General features: G+C 40.9%; 2 protein-coding genes across 6 annotated transcripts in view; one reads left to right on the top strand and one right to left on the bottom strand.

The window, feature by feature from the left end:
* Positions 1–1,999, top strand: part of rnf111 (ring finger protein 111) — a 32,510-nt gene extending 30,511 nt beyond the window's left edge. For all 4 annotated transcript variants that reach the window (XM_037095515.1, XM_037095514.1, XM_037095512.1 and 1 more), the window contains one exon: positions 374–1,999. In XM_037095515.1, the coding sequence (XP_036951410.1) occupies positions 374–491 (118 nt within the window). In that variant the 3' untranslated portion in view covers positions 492–1,999. The remainder of the gene's footprint in view (positions 1–373) is intronic.
* A 2,095-nt stretch (positions 2,000–4,094) lies between these two features.
* Positions 4,095–15,254, bottom strand: part of myo1ea (myosin IEa) — a 51,585-nt gene continuing 40,425 nt past the window's right edge. The window contains exons 18-29 of one of the 2 annotated variants that reach the window (XM_037096066.1): positions 14,834–14,932; positions 14,358–14,502; positions 11,397–11,511; positions 11,140–11,309; positions 10,900–11,045; positions 9,194–9,340; positions 8,841–8,998; positions 8,419–8,508; positions 8,096–8,300; positions 7,341–7,376; positions 5,771–5,940; positions 4,095–5,674 (exon numbers count right to left, since the gene is read on the bottom strand). In XM_037096066.1, the coding sequence (XP_036951961.1) occupies positions 5,598–5,674; positions 5,771–5,940; positions 7,341–7,376; positions 8,096–8,300; positions 8,419–8,508; positions 8,841–8,998; positions 9,194–9,340; positions 10,900–11,045; positions 11,140–11,309; positions 11,397–11,511; positions 14,358–14,502; positions 14,834–14,932 (1,558 nt within the window). In that variant the 3' untranslated portion in view covers positions 4,095–5,597. The remainder of the gene's footprint in view (positions 5,675–5,770; positions 5,941–7,340; positions 7,377–8,095; positions 8,301–8,418; positions 8,509–8,840; positions 8,999–9,193; positions 9,341–10,899; positions 11,046–11,139; positions 11,310–11,396; positions 11,512–14,357; positions 14,503–14,833; positions 14,933–15,254) is intronic. The other variant, XM_037096067.1, reaches the window with a different exon arrangement.

Raw genomic sequence — 15,254 nt, 5'->3', positions numbered from 1 at the left:
TATAGGGTGTGATACTGAAGAGTGCTTTCCGTAAGATACAGTTATCACCAAGCAAATAAGGACCAGTTAAGAAAAGAAACATACAGATAAATAATAGGAAGTTGAATACAAAATAGAAAACTAGCTTAATAATGAATAGAATTAAACTTCTTAACGGTCACTTACTTTACAGATTTTTAGTCTTTTCATAGGAAAAATGTGGAATATCACCAGACTTGGAACCGATAACAGGGACAATCAGGCAGTCCATCATGGCAACAAACAACAACAGAAAGACAGCTGCAGGTAGACTTGAGCGATAAGCGGTACATCGCCATTTCCTGCTGGTTTGATAACACATGTGTTCTCCTCTGCTTGTGTTTCCCCCCTTCAGACGCCTACCATGTATGCACCTCTTCCATCAGCTGTGTGTGGATCAGTGGCTCCTCACCAATAAGAAGTGCCCCATCTGCAGAGTGGACATTGAGGCGCAGTTGTCTGCCGAGAGTTGATGCTGTTTTTTCTAACACCCCCTCCCCGCCCCGCCCCCTCCAGTTTTGTTGAAAAATTTATTTTGAGATCATAATAATTTTCTCTTCAGTACTGCAGTCAACCAAAGATGGCATGAATTACCTGCGCAGCTCTACCACGAGAAAATTATAAAAAGAGAAACATCTGACAAAAAAGCATCGAGCCTAGAGTGCCAGCTACCACATATTACTACAACAGTTAGACTTCTCCATTAAGGGTTTAAGATTTTATTGTATTTATAAAGCTTTTATGTAGCTTTTGATTGTTTCCTCAAGTGTCATTTTTGTTTCGTTTCTCTGCATGTTTCCTTGCAATGCATTTCTTTGCACATATAACGTGGGCTTTAACACGGCCTAACAACTTGCAGGTGAGGATAGCTGCTCTAGTAAAGACGCATTTCTGTAAAACCTAATGCCTCGCTTTACTAGAATAGAATGTCAGCCTCCGTTTTTAAAAAACAAAACAAAAAAAAAAAAAAACAACAACATTGCAGGATTCATTTTACCAATCATTGTATTGATTAGTTTATGTTTAGAAGATGTGGATTGTTAGTGAAAGATGTTTTTTAAGTAAAATCAAGACATTCCTAACTAGGGAAATATGTTAACAGATCAGCTGCTGTATTAGTGCACACCCAGTATTTCTAGAGTGGAAATAAACTCCGATGTTCACCTCACTCCCAGAATATGCACATGCTTTGCTACGATGACACCTCCCTCCAGCACCTTCATTCGAACTAAGAAGAACACCGTTATCACCATCCTCCGATGTATTTTAGAGAAAAAGAATGTCACCTCCCTCTCTTTGACTGTTCTCTTCTAAACCTGAACGATTGTCGGGATCTGCTGTGAAGCTCGTCTCCATTTTGTTTCCCTGCAGATGGGCCGTGATGGTTAACTGGGTTTTTTTCTGTGAGATGATCTCAGGTCTACACGTGTGTGTGTGTAAGACATTTCACACGAGCCTGCGACCTGGGATCATTCTGTCAATTTGATACCGGCAGTGGCGTTGACTTTTAATTTCCTGTGTGCGAGCGTGTGAGTGTGTGTATGTGTGTGTGTGTTCAGAGGGAAATACACAGCTCAATTTGGGATAAATATTTACTGTTTGTTCTCACACTTCAAAACCATTTTATCCACCCTCCCTTTTGTCTCTCTGTAGTTGAGCAGTGGCGTCCATTTTGGCTGCTGCGGAAAGAAAAAAAACACTAATACTGTTGACTCACTCGCATAGACTTGCACACGAGAGAAAAGGGTAGGAGAGTAGTAGTGAATATGACAGTGCACTGAGGCCATGTATTTCCACTCTGATGACTATTAAAAAAGGAATAGAAAAATGAAAAAAAGATATTTTGAATGGAGTGTTGAAATGCAGTACTTAAAGCAGGTATCCATGCATTCATTGACTTAAAGGCACCAGGATCATATTCTGTGGGATTTATATTAGTTTTAAAAAATAATATTAATAAACTTGGATAACTCTTAACTGAGTCTGTTGCTTGGCGTCCTCCTTTACAACCAGATGTTTGGGTGAATGTTGTGTCGTTCTATGAAATGGTTTGGTAACACCATGATTACCATTAATGCAAAGGAAGATTATAGCTTAACTTTAGTTAATAGTTATTTCGCTATTGACAAACAAACGTCCCCTACAAACTATTTATTAAGCAATTGTTTATTGTAAACTTACAACTGATGTTTATAATATTTTGTAAATGGTTAATAAACACTGTCGAGTTCACCTATAAACATTTGGATGGTCATTGAAAAAAAAATGGCAGCTGATGTTTATAAAACTTTTGAAATCGCTTAATAAATTGTTTATGAAGTCTAATAACTGTTAGCTAAAGTTTAACTCATTAATTATATTTATTGTAAATGATTACCAGTGTTTTGAAGACGGTCTGTGAAAATGCTGACTAGGAATCACTTCAAATACTGAACAGAGTTTAAAGACGTGTCGCTCTCAACACATGTTGGTGGTGCTGCCCGTATTCAGTGCATTGAGGGGTTTTTGAGTCACCCTGGGTGGAAAATGATTCATGCTTTTTATGATATATTCTCTATTGAAGTAACGTCCTCGGATATGTACATAACTTCATTTATGTACAGCATTTTCTACTATATACATTGGAACACATGCAGATATAATAGTTGATTAGTCTGCAAGGTATTTTGTTGACAATTGGGCGTCTTTTTTAAACATTTACTAAGATAAGTTTCTTGATAAGTCTCATCTTCACACACACACACACACACACACACAATTAAGTATATCAGCAGATTTATGGATAAGTGGCCTGGATTATGAGCCAGGTGTAAGAAATGATCCTGTATAAATTAGTCATTAATAAATCGATTAATCCTTTATTTCCAAAACACATAGTGGTCATAGTGGACAAAAGTGAGTGGTGACCCCGACATACCGAAGTCAAAGAGAACATTTATTTAAAATACGTAGCTTTTGCATAATCAATCTGAACTGATGTCAATGGTTTTGAAGAGCTGCTCTGACCCAGGAATTCAAATGAAACCTGAACAGGAGCATCAACACAGGATGAACTGTGGACCAGGTGCAGTACCTCCTGCAGCCACAGGGTGGACATGAAGCACAGAGGATTTCTCACTGCAGCAACAGGAGAAGTGAGACAGGTAGAGAGGCATTCAACCAAGTCTCTGTGAAGTTTTTGCATCACATTGATTCATAATGCAAAGAAACTGCAATGTGCTGCCCCCAACCGGCAACTAATACTGATAATATAGCAATAAATTGGTGTTTTTTGTAGATATTGAAATTTTGAATAATAATTCCTCTGTATATTTGGTTGAAAGCCTGAAAGATTTGGAGATGTTAGAAACCATGAACGTGAGCAAAAACACTGTTTCCATTTATGTTTCCATCGCCCTAGATGCTTTTGTCGTTCACCACACAGTTTTAATCTTCACACATACCACACCACCACCATGTCAGTCTACTTTAGGAATCATTTAGTGGCATTTGAGGCACTTTTATAAGAATGTGAAAAAGCAGCTCGGGGAGGAAAAACTCCCTACAAAGTTTCCGCAGGTACTCATAATGATCAATCCAAAGCTTCTAAAAATAGACCCCTTTAACATCACTTCTCATCAAGCTAAGAGGAGCACCCTTGTTACTTGTATGCTGAGGTGCGTTGAAACATCCTCCACAGAAGAGGCCCTTCAGCTCAGCAGAAAACGTCACATAAAGCGAGATAGAATTGTTTTCTCTCCCCAATCCACGAAACAGAGCTGTGCTATTCAACAGCAACAACTGAAGACTGAGGTCATTTTGTCCTGAAATGCATTTTTGATGATACAATCATAAATGCAACAGTCTTTTTTTATTCCCCTCCTTTCAGTAATTTCAACTATCTAGCTTTATTCATGACAAAGTATAGCCCGGCACTGCTTCTAAATAAACAGCTACATTCAACTAATGCTGTATATTTGAACAGTTAGATTCATTTGTTAAACAACCAAGTAGAAAGATGACAGATTATTTAGTGGGGTTTGCACAAAATGGGTTGTGTGGTCAGGCGAATATATCAATAAACATGAACACAGACGGATCGTTGTTCATTTAATGGGTTCTCTGATAATAAAACAAAACAGAGCAGTTAAATACACAATATTACATGCTTTATTAAAATCTACTGTTTTGTATTGCACAAGGATGTTTTCAACCATCCAAGACCAAACGCAGAGAAGATCTATGACAGAAGTCCCGGCAGTTTTCACTGACTAGAGCATAATGTGGTTATTGGATTAAAAAAAACAAAAACAAATGAGGATTAGGAATGTGTAAGTAATGCAACAGCAGTGCAAAAGATGTGCGCAAAAAAACAAAAACAAAAAAAACACAGAAGCAAAAGGAATCCTTTGTAGTGCCACGGAGAAAATGTCAACACATTTCTTTCACCTAAAACTTTTTTGACAAAACAAAAATCCATTCACCCGAGTCCGTGAGAACCGTCATGAGATTAGTGAGAAGTGGAGATAAAGCAGCCCTGTCAGTATCAAAAGCAGAGAGAATAACAGAAGATCCTTAAGAGAAAAATACAAAACAGTTCATTTAAATCCTAACCAACGACAGGCCTACTCCTCAATATGAACACATATACAGAATCAGATCTGGAAAAAAAGCCTGTTTTTATCACTTCATGTAAACAAATTATTCTCCTTTAGTAACTCGGCTTATTGCTTAGCTTGGCAACCTGTCCTTCGTAGAATTACTGGCTGTGGCATGAACGAGTGATGACGTCTGTGTCCAAGGTAGTACCTGTACCGATAAAGTGCTAATACACCACAGACAGCATGCTCAGGTTACAGTATACATGGCTTCTACTCTGTGTGAAAAAAATATACTGGTGTGATAGAGAAACAGAACGACGATGGAACAAAGATAAAGTCGATTTTCCAGGCGATTCGCCGCTTTGCCCTCTGAAGGTGTGGAACAGACTTTGGTAGTTTAAAATCACAGTGCGATGATCTATTGAAACTCCATTCCCTGTAAGAAGAGTTTTGCACCAAAATAAATATTCCTGGTTAAAAAAAAGCAGCAGTCACTGCGACGACTGCTTCTGATTCAGAAATCAAACCTTCATCTATTTAAAAAAAAAAAAAAAAAAAAGACGCGTGGAGAGTATACATCACAGCCTGGCCCCACAGATTAAGCATCCTTCATTCCAACGCTTCAAAATGTTTGAGCTCAAATCCTCAGCAAGATATAAATGACAGTAAGGAGAACACAGAAAGCTATAAATACAATAAATAGTTTTGTTCCATACTCTGGAGGAAAAAAATCAGACCCCAGGGTCAAAGAGTCTTTAAAGCAGAGCCTCAATTTCAAGCCTGACGGTCGTTTGGTCTGGTGGTGGAGCCGAGAGTTACATTCATTTAACTACGAAGGCAGCAGTGGAGGAAGTGTGAGTTTCCCTCCTCACAGTGTTTCTCTCTTGGACTGTCAGTTTCGTCCCGTCATCTGAGTCGGTCAGCAGGGACGCAGCAGGCTCTCCTCCTCCTCCTCCTCCTCCTCCTTCTCCTCCTCCTCATGTTATAAAGCGGCAGCTCCTAGATCTTGGTGACGTAGTTGTTGGGGAAAAGTCCCTGCTTTCCACGAAGTCGTCCTGTCCACCAACCGGAGGCATCTAACGAACGGACATGAGCAGATTAGTGTCCAGCTTCTATCCGACCGACATCTTCACAACATTAAGATAACAGCGGCCGTTTTGTCGCACGCTTACCCTCTTTGATAATGTCGATGAGGTCGTCAGCGTTGAAGCTGAGCTCGTCTGTGTCCTGAGCATCGTAGGCGTACAAAGCTTTGCACTGTGGCACCTGGGGTTTGGGTTTGGGCGCGGGTTTGGGTCGTCCTCCTCCCGGCGGAGGCCTGCTGGCTGATGGTCTGTGGGCCCTGAGACATTGAAAGGAAAAAAAAGAGGGAAACCACACAACTGTCAACCTCAGCAGGAGGGCACTTACAGGACATGAAAGATTCAGTTCAGTGTGCTGCAGTGGCTGTGAAGTTGAGACAGCAGAAGGTGAGGTGTTTACAAAGAACATCCCAAAAATGTGCGCATGCATAATCACCATCTTGTACGATAAAAATTAAAAAAAAAAAAAAAAAAAAAAAAAAAAATCCTCCAAATTTTTAATTTAGATTTTTCTTCCATCCTCCTGGATCATTATCACACACAGGTTAATGGAGCTATAAATATCTGGTTGTGTAGTGTTTGGTAAAGCTTCCTGCTTCACTGCAGTTGTTCCAAAATCAGCCACAAGATGGTGATCGAATACACACTTCAACTTCAACCAAGACTAAAAGATGTTTCTACTTGATGAAGCCTTTCAGAGCAGAGAGTGTTGATCCAGAGTCAGTGGCACCTTTAAGATCTCACTTTATTATTCTGTGTCCAGGCTGTGTTCATTCATCCGGAAAACCCCACTAAAGTCCACTGACAGTATATTCTCTTTTAAAATAGCGTATTAATACTGAGAGTATAAAATGTAACTGCTCAACTACTCAATCATGAAGTTTTATTCTATAAATTATTATTATTTTATAGCTATCGCAGTAATACCATCACTGTGTATTTGCTTGGCCATGACAATAAAATCTAATATTGTGACAGACTTCAGACTTCAATTAAGGAAATCAGCCTCCTGTTTCTTTAATTGCATTGAAATATTCATATAATCTTTAGGTGCGTCTCTCCTCCTGACCAGAAATGTGGGCTTTTCTTTTGTGCATGCAGCTCTACTCCATCCATGCAAACTGTTTGCTATAAACTGCCTGGAGCTGACTGTAAACAGGCAAGAAGCCATGTGTCGCCTACTGTAGACCTGAATCACATCAATACACCCCACACGCCTTAATCAGAAAACGCTGCATTTGGAATAAGGCTTAATTTGGAACATCCACCCTGTTTACATCCCACCGTGATGAGTGACCCATGTCATTAGTTGTGGAATATTAGTGTGCATGTAAACTTAGTCAATGTTCATCTCCTGAATAAAACAAATCCTGGATTTAAATGAGCCACCACTGGAGGTGCACAGTCTATCAAAACTCTTTAGAGGATCTTTCACGAGAGAAATGAAAGATCTAGCACACTGAGATGAACGCTTAAAGAACTTCCCATTTGATACCAAAGAAACTGAGCAGCAGCAGGAAATGAAATATTAGTTGCAGACTACAGTCGGGCTACATCAGCCAGTTTGAACTTTTGTACAAAAATGTACAAGAGAAGAAGCATCAACATGTCCTACTGGACCTGAACCACCACCCACAACACTGCAAACACTCCAACTCACATTCCTCCATTTGAAGTTGGCCGTCTGTCTCCATTGCTACAAAAGAATAAATCATCCAAATTATGGCAAATTACAGAAACAGGAGTGTGTGTATTAGTGTGTGTCTGTGGTACCGAGGTCGTGTCATGTAAGTTTTCACTATATAGTTAAATAATACACAAAGTCGAAACATGAAACATATCAAATATAAATGATTTTGCATCTGTAAGTATGTTTTATAAGGAGTCAACATGAGAATGTAAGTACTTAACAAGAAAGGGCTTTAATGTGACCCAACATAATCCTATTTAGAGAAACAGGCACAAAGTTGAGTCATCTTAGTTTGAACGCTAATTAGTAGCATTCGTCACATATCAAAGTGGTCTGGCACTGATACATTAACATGTGAGTCATCTAGATTAACAGTAATGGAAACAGAAAAGGAGTCTGGTGTGTCAGTTCCAGTGCAGGAAGACGTGCTCATCACTGCACACTTTGTTTTTTTCTTTGGTACCGTGACACTGAGTTTCACATTTGGAGGCAGTGAGATGACAACAAAGGCACTCACGATGGACTCTGATAGGTCAAATATAGAACTTGACAGATGCAGCTGAGTTTTTAAAGTTACACATGACATCAAAATTATCCAAAGAGGACAAATCACTCTAGGTGATAACAGGACTGCAAAACTGCTCCGCTACCCTAACCCTTGGTCAGCTGTTATCTACTCCTGTATTCACTGTGTGCTTTGTACGTTTTCTGTGTCAGTTTCTCACCCTGCGGCGCCTTGTTCTGGCACTTTAAGACAGTCCAGGTTCGGCTGCGGCCGGCTGCCGCCTCTCTCCTTCAGCTGGCTGACGTTGCTGGGCAGGAAGGGCCGTGTCGCGTTGCCGCCGGAGGGATGCCTCTGGCTGTGATGCTGCGCGTTCCTCTGATTGGCTACATGGTTTGTGTTTTTGATGCCACCATTCTGGTGAGCAACTGCAAAGAGATGAAAAGAAGATGAAGACCAGTCTCGCTGTGCTTTTTGACAGTCCACAGTGTGAATTTGAGAGAAGCCTGATAACATCCAGAGGGATGGTCGGTGTGAGCGCTGTACCTGGGGGTCCCGGTGCCGCCCGAGACGGGATGTTCTGGTGAGTTCTGGAACCACTGGGGCGACTCTGAGTGAAGCTCTTCCTGGATGGGCCTGTGGACGAGATTTTGAGATGTTTAGATGAACGTAGCATTTAAATTGAAGAAGAAAATACTATGTTGTATACCATGGTGGGTATACCTGACATTGAAAAAGTTTGGTTTCACTGTGTTTAGAATAACATTTTAATGCTCCTTAAATTTTGGTGAGTCATGACTCCACATCATCATGTGACTTCAGTCTAAACCTCACCCAGATGATGGGTTTACTAAATGTTTAGAGCCCAGAGGCACTGTTGAGTTTCCATAGAAATCGAGGGACTTTTCTGGACAGGAAAACAAAAATTGGAAATTATTTGAGGGAGATAATGCTCTTGTTATACTCACGTGTGTTCTTGGGAAGCCCGGGGCCGACGCTGACCTGCAGAGATTTGCTCGTAGGCTTCAGTATAGGCATGTCTCCCTGACCCTGGACGAACATCACCTGCCGCGAGCCGCCGCCACTCAGGAAGCCCCAGTTTTCCTTCTTCAACTTCATCTCCAGTCTGAGAGATTAAAAAAAAAAAAGAAGAAGTTTTCAGAGCTCGAGCCAAAGATTCATTCTCTATAAATGGTCCCTGTGAGGTTATTTGGAAGAATCAGCCTAAGTTTGTTTGCAATGTTATTAAATGTCGAACACATTTCAAAGGTGTGATTGAACTGTGGCTGATTTGTGATATGTTTCGCGTGCGTTTACTTACGTGTTACTAAACTTGAGTGGTAGCTTCCTCTGGGTTTTCTCCTCAAACCTGCGAGCCAGTAAGCTGATGAACTCCGTCTTGAAGACACACTCCAGCAGGCTGTCGTACTCCTGCTCATGCAGGATCATGAAATCGTCCTGCATTGTGCTGAAAAACATGAACCCGACAGTTACTGAGACGCTTCCGTGTGACATTTAAAATCAAATCAGCTGTAACACGAAACAATCTGAGAAACAAGATTGTTTTTGTTTTTTTTGTGAAGACTCTTCACCTTCAATGCTCTGCTTTGACAGACAGCGGTTAAGATGGAGACTCAGAATTATCTTTCACATTTGCATAAAAACAGAGCAGGGCCTCACAAAGCAGCTCACATCTGAAGAGGGAAGACAGCTTGTGCCCGTAACCCACACAAGGATACTTTGTTCCTCCCAGTGAAGTGGAGTTTTTCTCTGATGAGCTTTTTACAGCTCCTGCTTTCGCTCATTGCACCACCTGGTCCGTATTACCCCACTGACTCAAAAGCCACATGCTCGCGCCAACGGTTCTGGGATTTCGACGTCTAAAACTAGTTATACAGCGTTCCCATCGACAACAAAGGCCACAGAAGTCTCTCGGTTCCTTTTATTTTTTTTCCTTCACTTTGTCGTAAACTCGTCAGCGTTCTTTCACGGGAATGTTTTTATTTCTGCAACATTTCTGAGAGCTGCACACACAAAGGGACAGACGTATACACAAGACGTGGGTTAATATACTCCACATGTCTTCGGTGTCCCTTGTGTGACATTTACAGGAACATGGGATCTCGTGTGATTGGAAATCCAGACTGTGGCTTTGAAATAGATTCATGACTTTGCCTCCAGATTATATGGTAGGGCCCCCACATAACAATCTGCTGCATGCTGAGCAGCCATCGTCTTGTTTTGGAAACAACTCATGACCTGCTGGTATCTTCTTGCATCGCACAAACAGATTTTATTCTTAATGTTCTCACAACAGAACATGAGCTCTGAGTCCCAGTGAGGACTGTGTGAATAAAGACATCAAATATATATGTACATACATATATTTACACATACATATATAGCTGATCGGTGTTGGCTTGACAGATGCTGTCCATGAGCCAGAAAACCCCCTGAATTAACAGCTGAAACTAGGGTTGGGAGATCTGGCCAAAAAATGATGTTACAGTCTATTTAATAGCAATTACAATCCACAATCCACAATCTAAATTTCAATCTTTTTCACAATTTGGAAATGGCTGTAACAGTCTAATCAGATTTGAAACATGAATTTCCAATTTGCACCATTATAACACAATATTGCATTACAGCTGCCCGCCTGTGATGTTGGGGGCGAGAAAATAACGGTACACCAACTTGGTCATATGACGCTGAAACATGGCGGATGAAAGTAAAGATTGGTTTGATAGTAATAAACGTCTATCAAAGTCATGTATTGTATCATTTCCTTTGCTCTTCCTTATCGCGCAAATACTAGAAATAGCTATGAACACGTTGTTAAAACACTCTGAGCAATAAAATGCAAAAGGACTTTATTTTCTGCTTACGTGTTGCTCCTCCATTCAGACATGAAGCACATAAGAACCTGTATTCCAACTGCATCCATGGAATCGAGTGTTGTTTATATCTGATACAAACGTTATAACACCTGAAGACATTGAAGCCCAGTTGGAGACCACTCCGTACCTGAGAGACACTGCCAAGATCTTCTCCACATCGATCCGCCTCTTCAGCACCTCGGTCACCTGCCCTTTCTCTGGTCCTTGTTTCACTTTTTCTCTTCCGATCAGGTACACCGACTTTGGGGTCAGGATCAAGTCCCTTTTAATCCCCTAAACACAGCAGAGAATAAAAGAGGAAGATTGTTAATCACAAATGTTTTGTCAGTTGTTTGGCCACACGTATATCACACTGAAGCAGACCAACCTTGAAGCGGCGGTCGTATTTGGTGACTTTGTCTGCAAAGTCGATCTTCTCCCTCTTGGCCAGGAACTGTCGCAGCTCGGGCCGATCATCCATGCCCAGGTAGTCACCTACAAAGTTTCTGTTAAGGCTGTGTCGCCGCCTCTCCTTCCGGTTCAGCAGCAGATCAGAAGCTGTACAACCCAAGAAGAAGACGTTGAGAGACGGAGACACACAGAGGCAGCTGGAGAGACAAACAGAGCCGTAAAAACTTCACTCACCCTCTTCCCTCATCTGGACATACTTCTTACGGGCCACGTATTTCCTCCAGGCCTTCTGGATGGTCCTGGCGTAGCCGTCAAACTTGCGCTCCCTCGTCTCTTCCAGCAGAAAGAGCTGTGAGCACAAAACAGACATAGAGTGAGAGGCCGGCATACCTCAGAGCATAAACCCAAACACACCTGAGCAGACAGAATGGATGGAATGAGGGCACAGACATACTGAGCATGCCTGCTTACAGTTGAATACACAAAGACAAATTTGTGCTCCTGATCTCGCTGATTACTTTTTTGATTCGTTCTCAAGGTCACAATGACAGTTTTTACTGCCAGCTGCTGTACAGGCCGTGTCGTTACCTGACAGCAGCAACAACAGTTCGATCGGATGAATCAAGTTTTCAAAGTTACTATGAAATTCTCGCTTTGTGCTCCACTGCAGCCAGCACGGAAACACAAAAATGAAATGTTGTTCTAAAAAAAAAAAAAAAAAAAGACAGTTGGAGCCTTTTATCAACTTCACAGAAATAACTACATTTGGAATATGAGATTTTCTACTAGCTGATTTGAACAGGAGGAATCATTACCTACACTAAGGAGGTTATGTTTTCACTAGCCTTGATTTGTTAGTTGGTTGGTTTGTCGACAGGATTACAGAAAAACTACTACAGAGACTTCCATGGATCTTGGGTGGAGGATGGGTCTCGGCCCAGAATAGATCCCACCAGCTGCTGGTGTTGATCCAGATACAGTGATGGATCCAGGAATTTCTATTTTTTTAGTTTTTTCAACATTTTCATTGGTTTCTAAAAGGATTAATGCATGGATCTAAATGTATTTAGGTGGTAGAATTTGATCCAGCAAAATAAAAAAAAAAAATGGATCCAGCAGATATTTAATATTGGATTAGGCTTGATTGAATTTATGGAGACTGTTGGGCTTGGTGGAGGTATGCACTCTACCAAGAGCCATTCTTTTTGAGTACCGTTTTAAGACGGACTAGAAAAAATATGACCCTCTCCTTAAATTAAGGATAATTCAATAATACTTTGTATTAGGTTTACTGAAATACTTAAACCATATCATGACGCATAATTAATCCAACTCTTATAGAACATGTTATTCTTGGATCATTATGTCATTCCACCACTACCCGCACAGCGAGCTGACTCTGGGTCAACAGACCACCAGTCCGCTCACCAATCTATGTAATTTCCTGATGGGCCTCTTGACACGCAATCACACTCTCTGCCCACTCCGTCCCAGACTAAACATCCTGCCCACTGCTGTAACAGGCCTGGCATCGACACGGCCGGCCACAGGAACACACCGCGAACAACACCGACACACAACAGATCAACATTCAATCACAAAGGCTGCAAGGAGAAAATCTCACTCAGTCATCGACCGAGACCAGATGACTGTTTGACTTCCCAGGTGACAAACAGCAGGTGTGGTTTTTGGTTTATATGATGCGGTGGGGATTTTTACTTAAAATTGAGCATTATTAGGATTTTATCTAAAGATTGTTATAATAATTATAATAACATTAAAAAAATGTCTTTACTTTAATAATTGATTAATCAGGTAAGCAACACTTTATTTAGCATTTATAAGCACCATAAAACATTTAATACATGTGGTTGTAGCAGTTGCTACAAACTAAAGTTTGACTGATATTATAAAGGATCAGTACGTGTTTGTATAATGTTAATAATTGCAATGTAAGGGGACTTAATTTTTTCCATAAAATGACTCGTTTTGTCCAAAAGTCCACAAAAGACTGGAAAAAAGCAGCAGATGTTCACATTTTGAGAAGCAGGAAAGAAACAAAAGCAATGATTGATAATCAGATTCCATCAGATTCTTTTTCTAATAATCCAGTGATTGAAAATGATTAAAGTCCTGATTATTACCTCAACTCTAACAAACATGCATATGTATATCCAGAAACCATCAAAGAAGTTATCTCGGAGTTGAAAATGGGCAAAATGGCAAAATAAACAGATAATAATTCACTTCTTATATAAATGCCAACTCATGATTTTGTATTTTCCTCCCTGATAAAAGTAAAATTATAAAAAAAAGAATAAATTCCGACTCTCTGCCGTCTGCACTGAATATAGCTCTTGTAAGACCTCCAGCTGACAGTCAGCCACAGCTCATCCATCAGCACTCTGAAGAAGAAACTCTTCTTCTCCAAACAAACTTTACTTATTACATCCAACAGGCACAAAACACTTCAGTCATACAACTAATTAGCTGGTGTCAGTGTCCTATCAGACACAGAGGCTTGTTTTAAGAAGCCTGGCAGCTCATTTCAGCGGTCCGCCCTGTGTGATATTTGCGTTTCATAAGCACACCTCAGTGACTCGGACTCTCAGTCTGCCGGTGTGGGGGATGGTGGCGTGCATGGCTGCATTGAATAAGTAAAGGCATTCAGGATCAGCTGTAAGGCCTGAATTAAAACTGAGATGTCTGTGTATTAGCTTCCAAACATACTTCTATGTGTGTGCACGTGCGCGCTCGTCCGTGCATGATGATGTGTACCAGTGTTAATAAGTGAGAGGCTTCACACACAAGTGCTGCTTTCATAAGAGCCATGAAAAAAAAAAAGGAGTTATGGTGGAAAAAGACAAGCGTTTATGATGTCCCCCCCAAACTCTGCAACCACAGCCTGTGCTTGTGTTGACTCAGTGCTGACGTGGAGCAAGGGTCGGGTTCAATCTCCTCCCCTGCAGCAGGGATTCGAGCACGATTTGGGACACTAGTGGCCTTTTATGGTGCTTCATGTAAAAATGGTCGGTTCAGTTTTTTGCCTGCTGACATGTGATTTGAGCTCCGTGTCTGTACGAGCTAAACGTGTGCTTGTGCTTTGCTTTGCATTACATTTTCCCGGGTGGCTTTTCTTCTGATGTGACAAGCAAAAGAACAGGACGTGACGGTGTGAAGGTGAGACACACGTACCGACTCCGGGGCTTTAATGAAGACCTTGCTGCGTCCAAGCTGGAACTGATCCTGGTCCATGTTGACAGACTTCAAGAGATGAAGGACGCCTTGTTTCTCATCTCCTCGCCACGTTGGCCACGACTCTTTGGTGAGGATGGCATATCTGAAGACCAGTTCAGCAGAAACACAACATTTACATGACGAGCGGACGGAGAAATATTGATATAATATGAGACACCTTCCAAAGGTGGACCAACTATTAACGTTGATGTCGTTTTGCTCAAGTATTCCACTTTAGTAGAATTTCAAGGTAACTCTGCTCATTCAGACTAAGTTAGGCGGGTGTGAGTGCATGTCAATAAAAAATGATATTTAAAAACAAGCAACATGAATAAAAACTTTTGTAGATAAAGAAAATGAAATCATAAAAAGTCGACACCAAATCATAGTGAATAGTACATATATGACCTCGCTGCGAGTGTGAAGCACGTTACCTGTTGAGGAACTTCCTGAAGACTCTGCGGTAGGCGTAGCCAGCACGCCTCACCCTGATGTTTTCCTTCAGACCGAGGTACTCCACCTGGTGCTTCACTCTGAAGACAGAAAACCCAGCATGAGTATTAAGATAGAATCAACACACTTCTTTCAGCTGTCTGTCACTTTTGCCTTAAAAAATGAATTCAGGGATGAATCAATTTCAGCTTCAAACTAGAGTTCAACATAATAATAAATGACACTCAGCCATCTGAATGTGGTATTATGTTGATAGAGGATGGGAGGAAAATGTACCCTTTCTTTTTTTTACCCATTTACCCTGTTTTTTTTCTCCCAATGTTTTTCTTATCCTACCTCCTTCTGTGATGTTTTGTGTTCTGCTTTTGACAATGTCACACTTTTGTGTCATTATAACAAGAT

Source organism: Acanthopagrus latus, chromosome 4 (genome assembly GCF_904848185.1).
Source record: "Acanthopagrus latus isolate v.2019 chromosome 4, fAcaLat1.1, whole genome shotgun sequence".
Taxonomy (NCBI): Eukaryota; Metazoa; Chordata; class Actinopteri; order Spariformes; family Sparidae; genus Acanthopagrus; species Acanthopagrus latus.
Note: the sequence above shows the minus strand (reverse complement) of the source record. Positions and strands in the feature narration are given on the sequence as shown.